We start from the raw sequence: 9,752 nt of genomic DNA on the forward strand, positions 1-9,752 counted from the left end.
TTTGAGAAAGGGGCAAAAAACTTATACTTACATTTAACCTGAGTAATGGATAACTCTAATTTCTTTTTTAAAGTTAACTTCTGCAAATTCGTCAAAAGTAATTTTTGCATATTCCTATTTAATAGAGAATACAGCTAGATTTGTCAATCTCCACGCACAGTTGATTAAAGAATGCCTTTTACTAATTTTCATATCAAAAAAGTTTCTTTCACATGAAGCAACAGACATACAAATAGGAAAAGAAAGTCTTAAACATAAAGATGTTTGGCAAAGATTCATTAAAATTCCATTTGTCAGTAAATTCCAGAAATTTTCAATACAAATAAAAACTAAGTGGTTGGGGCTTCCCTGGTGGCGCAGTGGTTGAGAGTCCGCCTGCCAATGCAGGGGACACGGGTTCGTGCCCCGGTCCGGGAGGATCCCACATGCCGCGGAGCGGCTGGGCCCGTGAGCCATGGCCGCTGAGCCTGCGCGTCCGGAGCCTGTGCTCTGCAACGGGAGAGGCCACAACAGTGAGAGGCCCGCGTACCGCAAAAAAAAAAAAACTAAGTGGTCACCTAGAATGACAGAATTAAAGTAACTCAACGTCATTTTATTTGACTTTTTAATCACTGTGCTACCATTGTTCATTGTAAATCTACTGGTTAAATGCAGGACTGTGTAATATCATAGGAGACAGAAATTGTGCCCAAACCAAAGAATAACTCCAAATGGTTAAGAACTAATTCTGGCTATAAACACATGTAAAATGAACCTGTTTGTGTCAGGAGCCAGTTGTATAACTGGGCGTTCTACAGATTAACTTCCATGTAGATTATAATAGTTTTTTTTTTTTTTTTCTGGCCGCACCACACCGCAGGCAGGACCTTAATTCCCCTGACCAGGGATGGAACCCTCATCCCCTGCAGTGGAAGCATGGAGTCTTAACCACTGGACTGCCAGGGAAGTCGTAGATTAGAAAACTTCTAAAGGATAAGTAATATAAATGTGCTAATTTGAAGCTTATATAGTAGTATTAAAACTCATCAGTAACTACAACAATTTAGAATGTAGATCTACAAAATATTTTTGAGAAAGGAATATTTTATCACTGACATTTTTTAGAATTGCTGAAACTTGGTGATAATAAAAAAGGACACTGATTTTTAGTCAGTTTTGTTTTTAAATTCTCTACAGACAATACCCTCTTATTGCCTGGAGGGGCAGGATCTCTCCTGCCATCCCCATCCTTGGCACATTACTGCAATGATTTTAAATTTTTAAAAAACATTGTATGGGCCAGACAAAACAGATCTCTGACCTCTGGTCTAAGGTTTATATTTGGAACTTAAATCCCTCTTCCCACATCAACAGCCTCCCATGTGGTTGGGCTGTTTCTGGGCAGGGCAGGTACTCTGCTGCTCCCTGAAGCAAACAAGTGGAAACACAGGGCTGTTTCCCAGGACAGATCTGGGGCAGAGGTTGCTCTAATTCAGCTAACTTTTTTTTTTTTTTTTTAAGCCATCTTTAAATTTATTTTCCAAATATGAATCTCAATTAATGTTCATACACTGTCATTTAGCTTCAGGCTTTTTTAACCTAGAAAAAAATTCTCTTTTAAAAAATACATCTATTGAGGTATAACTGACAAACAATAAAGTACAAACAAAGGTGCACAATTTCATGATTGCTGACATATGTATAATGCATGAAAGCACAAGCATCACCAAGGCAATGAAAACATCCATCAGCCCCCACTCATCTTCAATCTAGAACACTGCTCCTGTCCCTCCCCATCTCTGTTTTTCATGATATTGACTTTTAGGAAAGCTTAAGGTCACTTGTCTGGTGGAGCGTCCCCCATTCTAGATTTGCCTAATTGTTTCTTCATAATTTGATTCCCACTGAACATTTTTGTCCAGGACATCACATGGGCAATGTAGAGTTCCTCCCACTGCATCCCATTAGGGACACAGAACATCACTTTGGGCACTTGGTTCAAGAGGTGTCTGTGAATGTCATGATGAAGGTCCCTTTCCCTGTCATCATCACAAGTGGTCTGTCTCTGGTACCCTGTTCCTTAACAAAGGCTTTGACCACCCGTGAGGATTCTTGCTGGCTCAGTGATGGCATTGTGGGTAGCAGATGGTGGTTCTCTAATTCTGCACAACTACACTTCACAGTTGGCAACTTCTCTAAAGAAGACCTTTCCTTCCCTGACTCCCGCTCCTGTGTTTTTAAAGGCACCCTTGGGTTCATGAATTCCTTTCCTCCATCCAATGTGTGTAACCCAATATCTTCCTTTTTGAGGCAAAGTGTGCTGCAATGTGCCAGTAGAGCCCTTCACCCTGCCTCTGCATCCTTCTGGGTCCTAATTAGTTTTCAAGTGCATCACTGCTGTCAGATATGAGCTTTCATTCTACTTCTTTCCTGAGAGTGGACCCAGAGCCAAGCATTTCTCCATGACACCCTGACTGTCTTTATTGGTGAAGGACACTGAAAAATCAAGATCTGGGGAAGTAAACCCTTTTCAATGTTTGATGTAAAACATTTGAGGGTGTACATGTTAAGAACTATGAAGGATCTGAATCAGCTAACTTTTGAGCTTGACAGCTCCTAGGGACAGTTTGGATGAAGTGGACCAGGGGGAGGGAATCAAGCTTCCTCTAGCCCCCAAACTATTATACCAATAATAATAACAACGACAAAGGTCATCTTAACACACGCCCCTCGGGTCAGCCTTAGGGTGTAGTGGGACTGTAAGTACCAGGGGGCCCCCTCATCACATTGCACTTCAACACATGCTCACTGAGGAATACGTTCTCTGTTCTCTGTCATGGGACTCAGAGTTGGAGAGAAAAGGCATACACCCTGTGGCAGAAAGGAATCTCTGTCCTAAGGCCTGGCTTCCTTGTCTTGTCGCTCCCGCCTCATGCCACTTCTGCCCGCCTTGGGGTCTTCATGAGCTCACCTGCCCAGTGGCTCAGTAAACTCAGGCCTGCCTCTTCTCTGGCCGAAGTTGCTACAGGGTACAGGGGAGAGATGGGGGTGGGGGCGGAAGCCCAGGAACTGCTGGGTAGTGCAGGTGCAGGCACAGGGTGGTGTCTTTGTTCTTTCACTCATCCCTCCCCGCCCCCTTCCTCCCCGGAAACCAGTAACTTTGCCACCACCCGGATTGGAGGTGCTGAGCCGTGGGGGGCCAGGCCCAGGGAGGGGTGGGAGTAAAGGGGGCTGCCGCAGCTGTGTTGGGCCATAAATCAGGCTGACCCCTTGGCTCAGGGCAGGATGCCTGCAACTTTGGCTTCTGTACCACCAGGTCCGAGCACAAGTGACAACTACACGGATCTGCTAGCGCCTGGTGAGCTGGGCGGGACAGGGGCAGGGGGAGGGGTCACGTGGCTCCATGTCCCACCAGCTGGGACCTGGAGGGTTAGGCTGGGCAGTGACACACACACACACACACACACCCCCATCCTCTCACAAATACAGGAATTCCCTCCTTGACCAAGGCCTGGGGACTATGGGCCCTCTTAGGGGCTGTGACGCTGTTGCTTCTCATCTCACTGGCTGTGCACTTATTCCAATGGACTAGTGGCTGGAGCAGGAACCATCCGGGACAGGGACGGTGAGTGGGGGGCAATAGAGATGGGTTGATCGAGCGTTCCCCCTTACCAACAAGCACCCTCTCATCCCCTAAACTCTGTGTTGCAGGCCTGAAGAGTCTGCGGAAGAGGTCCCTCTGTACGGGAACCTGCATTATCTACAGACAGGTAGGAAGCTTTCAGAGGGTAGGGGCACAGTGGCCAGGGTGCAGGGGGAGGAACAAGAAGTGACCAGATTCCTGTTCCCTGTCCTAGGACGACTGTCTCAAGAACCGGGGCCAGACCAACAGAATCCAACACCTGGAGGCCCTGCCAGGGTGAGTCAGTTGTGGCTGAAGAAGAGGGGAGGGAAGGTAGTGGGGGATTTTTCAAGGGTCCAGTGAACTTCTAACAGCCTTGCAACTCCAGGCTGCAGAGGAGGTGATGCGCTATACCAGCCTGCAGCTGCGGCCTCCTCAGGGCCGGATCCCCAGCCCTGGAAGCCCCATCAAGTACTCGGAGGTGGTGCTGGACCCTGAGCCAAAGCCCCAGGCCTCGAGCCCCGAGCCGGAGCTCTACGCCTCAGTGTGTGCCCAGACCCGCAGAGCCCGGGCTTCCTTTCCAGACCAGGCCTACGCCAACAGCCAGCCTGCACCCAGCTGAGACAGAGGGCCTGGCACAGTGGGGCATACAACTCCCCCGCCTCCTCTGTTGCCAGGGTTACTGCTACCCTGTCTGGGGCATGACTGTTTCCCAACCACCCCCTAAAGACAGGCAGCCATTGCTCAGTCACAGGAGTTATGCTCCCCGAACTTCCTATCTGAGCTGTGAGGGAGACATCTCAGAGGAATGGCAGGCCCCCCGTTTCTTGAGGGTGGAGGAAGCAAAGGCAGTGGCCCCCTCTCCACCGTTTTTTTCCCTCTATCTATTCCTCTCAACCCCCAAACTCCCAGGTCCTCACTCCTTCCGGAGCTTAACCCGATCCTCCCCACTCTGGCTGCCTCTTAGTCTACCCCTGACACCACAGTGTCTCCTCAGACACAAGAAGTGGGGGGGGGGGGGTAAGAGTCTGAGAGGACACAGATGGGCATCCTCCTCAGGAGCCCACAAGCTGGAGGGGTCCTGGAGCTCAGTGACCTGAGAAACCCAAGCCTGGTCTCTGACTTGAGAACCCTGGCAGAATACCAGTCTCCATCCTGCCATCTCTGTTATGTGCCCAAGTTTTTAAATAAAACTTCTGAAAAAGTGTTTAGATTTCACCTAGAAAGCCACACACCTGCAACAGGCCCCACATGGTGGGGCGGTGACCTCTGCTCTCTGCACAGAGCACTTCTGGGAGCGTCTACCTGGGAAAGAGGGGCCAAGAAGGGCCGCAGCATCAGTGATGCAGGGGTGGGTGCTACGGGTGGAGGCCGGAGCCCAGCTGCTGCGGGAACGTCCCCAGGATTTGCACACAGAGCCTCCCCACTCCCATCACCTGCGGTCTGCAAGTTTCCCACCCTCTGACCTACTTTCCCCAGGGCCATCAGCCACAGCCTGAGGTCTGGGCCATTTTCCCCTACAGCCTCTGTAGATCTCTTGACAGACCCTACTGAGGTTTGAGCAGAAAAAAAGGGGAAGCTGAGGCTTTTACTTCCAAACTTCTCTCCTTCCTACTTAGAGTCCCAGAGAAAAATCACAGAGAAGGGAACCTTGAGCCTGAGACCAGCATGGTGGTCCCAATGAGAAGGGCGACACGCCTCTCCACGCACACACAATAACCCAAATGCCCCAGGGTTCCTGGACCTCTGAGGACCCCCAACCTGGGCCTCCCCAGAAGAGACCCCGGTCGCGGTTAACGGCAGGCAGCTGGGGCTGTGTGGGAGGGAAGATGGCTTTGGGGGCGGGCAGCGGGATGTGGGGTTCTGAGGGCTGCTGCGCTACAGACGGCTCAACGTGTCCGCGGCCTGGGAGACGTGACGCCCTGACCTTGGAAGAAGCAAGGGGTCCCGCCAACCTCCTGGGACGAGCCGGGAGCCGCAGCCGAGGTCTTAAACGCCGCCAAGTTAGGAAGCCGACCTCCGCTCCCCGATCTCCCTCTCCCCGCGGGCTTCCGCGGCGCCCGAACCAAGTCCCGAGCGCCCCCGCCTGGTGCGACGCGGCCTCGTCACCACCTCTGCGCAGGCGTAATGCTGCCCTGCCCACAGCATGCTGGGAGATGTAGTCCAGACCGTGCGGGGCTGACCCCGAAAGTCTCCCGGGGCTTCTCGAAGCACTGGCCGTGTAGCTCTCGGAGCTGCCGCCTCCCCCGTTCGCGGAACCTAGCGGACTCACTCTGTCTGAAGCTGGGTGCTATTTGAACTTTGTTCTCCTTCCAGTTCTCGAGGCCTGGACCCTCTGCCTTCCCCCTCCTACAACCCTTGAGTTTTTCTTACCGTCTTATCTCGCCTATCACCGAGGCTCGTGCCCTAGCCTAGGCCCTCAGGACAGAACGCCAGGACTGTGGCAACTTACTAATTGGTCCCTGAGTCTAGGAAATAAGTCGGGGCAGCCAGATCCGCCTCAGACACCCTTGCCACGTCTCGCTAGCTGATCAACTCGTCCCACGAAATACGTGGTAGTTCTCGCCCCTTCCACAGCTCCAGGTGCTTTCCCTAGCAGCCTACCTTCCCTCACTGGTGTCTGTTTCCAGCCAGAAGGAGAGCCCTGTCCTCGGCAAATTCCCAGGGGCGAATCCTTAGGGGAAGCCACCAGGGCCCGCGCGGGTGGGGGTGTGGCCCCGCGTTCCCCCTCTTCCTGAGATTCCGGCTGGGAGAACAGGGTTACGCTCAAGGCTCAAGATGCAAAGAGGCAGGGTCTTTGGGTCGTCAAAGGCTCAATGATAGGAAGTTCTTAAGGAATTACTTATAGGTGGGGAAGGGCCTCGAAGGCCCTTCAGGCAAGGCCCCTCCAACGTTGACCTTGCTCTGCACTGTCAAGATAACTCTAAACTTACAAGCTGGTTTTGTCTACAAAGGAGGGAAACAAAGCTGGGACACGGAGAGAGACCAAGTCTTAATGACTTCATTTGAAACCTTGAATCCAGGCATGCCCAGAGCTAGACCCGCCTACTGAACTTTTTGGTTATGTAAGCTAATACAGTCCCTTTTTTGCTTAAGTCAGACTAAGTTAGATTTTCTAACTCTTCCAACCACGAGTTCTGACTAATTCTGTGGGGAAAGACCAGCTGACCAAGGCCAGCTGAAGATGCTAAACCTCATTGCTCAACTCCTCCACCAGCCACCCTCCTCTGATTTAATACTTGAATGTGCTATCATGCCATTTGACCCTAAGAGATTTCTGCATACTATGTGAGTTAACCTAGCCTCTTGCCAAGCTTTTACATTTCTATAGAATTGTATAGCTGGAAGGAGGCTGACAGATCTGACCCAAACTTTTACCCACTGCAGGAACCACACTGTGAGCTTCTTCTTAAACACTCCCAGAGATTCGGAGCTCACTACCTTACCAAATGCTGCTTTCCTATCTTTTTTATTGAGACTTTTTTTTTTTTGGCGGGGGGAGTAATATCTGCTTGCATGTTACTTTTCACCAATTCTGCCTCCTAAGCTACAGGCATAAAATCAGTCTTCTTCCTCCTGTACATGACAGCCCTGGAGGAATTGGAAGCCAGCCTTGCTGGATGGCCTAAGCCTTTTTTCCCCCCTTCCTCCCTGGAAGAGCTTTCTAAGGTTCCTTTTACAGTTCTTTTATAGACCATATTTGCAGCCTACTCATCCTTCCCATTGTTTCACTTGACCAGAATCTCTCTTAAAGTGTGGTGCTAAGAAGGGAATATAATACTGGCAGCAACAGTGGGGAGCCATCTCTTTATTGGGCACTAAATCTACAGGGACTTTGTTGATAAGGAATACGCTCATTTAGCCTAGCTTAAGCAAAGGGGTGTTTATTGTAAGGAAACCTGGGGTAATTAAGAGACTGGATGGAATGGGAATCCCAGAACAGTGGCTATGATCTGACTGGGCCTGTGCAGACTGTTATTGGATCTCAGATCTTGGCATCACTGGGGACCTTGGGACAGGAGGATGTGGGTCTTCACACTCCTGCTCCTCCAGTCCTGTGACTCAGATTCTCCGTCTCTGCCTCTTTTATTTATTTCCCAATTTCTTCCCACTTTGCTAATTTGCATCAGCATCCCTTAATGTATATTCTCTACTTCATGCTTCTGTTTCCTCACAACAGCTTTGTATTTCCTCCTCTGTCTCATAACCTCAGTTAAATGTTTAATTATAGGAATAGTGTGAGCACATGATAAAAAAAATCAAATAAATCTGAAGGGTATACGACAGTGGTTCTCAACCAGAAGTGACTGTACCCTCCAAGGTTTATTTGGCAATATCCGGAGACATTTTTGGCTGTCACAATTGGAGAGGGAGTGCTATTGGTCTATAGTAGGTAGAGGCCAGGGATGCCACTAAACACACAGATCAGCCAGTCTCAACAAAGAATTTCTGGCCGCAAAAGTTAAAAATGCCAAAGTTGAGAATTCCTAGAAGAGGGGGAAAAAGCAAAGTAAAAGGTTGTAGTTCCCAGAGGCACCTACTATTAATGGCTTCTGTTTTTAAGTCTTTTGGTGAATATCACTATATCTGTCAATAATACCTAGACTATCCAGAGCGAGGGGATTCTGGGCATGTGGCCACCCTACAGAAGCTTCCACACCCCCCAACAGCTCCCAGCTATAGGTGATGAACTTTTTTTAAAAAAAATAATTAATTTATTTTTGGCTGCGTTGGGTCTTCATTGCTACACGCGGGCTTTCTCTAGTTGAGGCAGTGGGGACTAACTCTTCGTTGCGGTGCGTGGACTTTTCGTTGCAGTGGCTTCTCTTGTTGGGGAGCACAGGCTCTAGAGCACAGGCTCAGTAGTTGTGGCGCTCGGGCATAGTTGCCCCGCGGCATGTGGGATCTTCCCTGACCAGGGCTCGAACCCGTGTCCCCTGCATTGGCAGGCGGATTCTTAACCACTGCACCACCAGGGAAATCCCTAGGTGATGGGCTTTACGTGGGCTCTGCTGAACTCCTGGCTGAGAGAATTCCCTGCAGACAAGTTTCTGGAGAACAGTTTCAGAGCCAAGAGCAAAGACCTTCAGGAAGGCAGCAAGTCCCAGAAACAGCCTGCTTCCCAAGAACAATGAATGGCTTTACTGAGTTTCCCTGACTCTCCAAAAAACTCATGGTGGATTGACTTTCTCAGCCCTTGAGGCTGGGAGAATGCAAACAAACCAGAGGGCAGAGAGACCTGCTGGAGGAAACAGATGAACCTCTGACTGAAAAAACGAGAGCCTGGAGGAGATATGTGTGAAGCTCAAACACAAAGGATTTCCCTGAACATGAAAATGTGATATCAGAACTAAAAATGTCCATAGATAAATCAAAGGAGAGGATAGTCACTGATAAAACTCAAAAACAGATCTAGAAAATCAAATAGATGAAATATCTCAAAGCATGGAACAAAAATATGCAGATGCAAATCATGTGGTGAAAGATGGAAATTGGAACAGACCCAGGAGACTTAACTGCAAATTCTATGAGTTCCTGGAGAAAAAGGAACAGGAGAGGAGTGGTCATAGTTAAATAATAGATGAAATTTCCCTGAGCTGAAGAAAGACTCAAGTTACAGACTGGATTGGTAGGAAAAGACACACACTTATGAAGGCAGTCGAAAGGCACAAACTTCCAGTTATAAGATAAATACTAGGGATGTCATGTACAGCATGATAACTGTAACTAACACTGCTGCACGTTATATATGAAAGTTGCGAAGAGAGTAATCCTGAGTTCCTATTACAGGAAAAACATGTTTTTCTATTTCTTTAATTTTATATCCATATGAGATGATGAATGTTCACTAAACTTATTGTAATAATCATTTCATGATGTATGTTAATCAAATCTTGATGCTGTACACCTTAAACTTATGAGTGCTGTATGTCAATTATATCTCAATAAAACTAGAAGAAAAAAACTACACACTTAGCCACATACAGGTTAAAATTCCTAAGCTCTAAGGATATGAGAAATCTTACACATATCCAGGGAGAATGAAAGTTCTTTCTTCTTATCTGCTACCGTGGAAGTTAAAAGACAGCAGAACTGAATTTGAGTTAATGAGAGAAAAGGCCTGCGACCCAGAACCAGCCAAGAAAGAAAG

General features: G+C 48.6%; 1 protein-coding gene and 1 long non-coding RNA gene across 2 annotated transcripts; one reads left to right on the plus strand and one right to left on the minus strand.

The window, feature by feature from the left end:
* Nucleotides 1-1,469: 1,469 nt before the first annotated feature.
* Nucleotides 1,470-5,665, minus strand: LOC137227715 (uncharacterized). The gene is made up of 2 exons (XR_010944967.1): nt 5,529-5,665; nt 1,470-4,906 (listed from the first exon to the last, which is right to left on the minus strand). It is a non-coding gene; the product is annotated as an uncharacterized lncRNA (long non-coding RNA).
* Nucleotides 3,250-4,223, plus strand: SIT1 (signaling threshold regulating transmembrane adaptor 1). The gene is made up of 5 exons (XM_067744011.1): nt 3,250-3,337; nt 3,469-3,604; nt 3,691-3,749; nt 3,837-3,898; nt 3,990-4,223. The coding sequence occupies exons 1-5, from the start codon at nt 3,265-3,267 to the stop codon at nt 4,221-4,223; spliced, it is 564 nt and encodes a 187-aa protein (XP_067600112.1). The 5' UTR covers nt 3,250-3,264.
* Nucleotides 5,666-9,752: the final 4,087 nt, after the last annotated feature.

This window comes from Pseudorca crassidens, chromosome 7 (assembly GCF_039906515.1).
Source record: "Pseudorca crassidens isolate mPseCra1 chromosome 7, mPseCra1.hap1, whole genome shotgun sequence".
Taxonomy (NCBI): domain Eukaryota; kingdom Metazoa; phylum Chordata; class Mammalia; order Artiodactyla; family Delphinidae; genus Pseudorca; species Pseudorca crassidens.

Excerpts from the sequence above, each read along its gene's own strand:
- SIT1 (XM_067744011.1), top strand. The coding sequence starts at position 3,265 with ATGCCTGCAACTTTGGCTTCTGTACCACCAGGTCCGAGCACAAGTGAC. Across the intron at positions 3,605-3,690 it reads AACCATCCGGGACAGGGACG|GCCTGAAGAGTCTGCGGAAG; the intron begins GTGAGTGGGGGG and ends TCTGTGTTGCAG. Across the intron at positions 3,750-3,836 it reads CCTGCATTATCTACAGACAG|GACGACTGTCTCAAGAACCG; the intron begins GTAGGAAGCTTT and ends TCCCTGTCCTAG.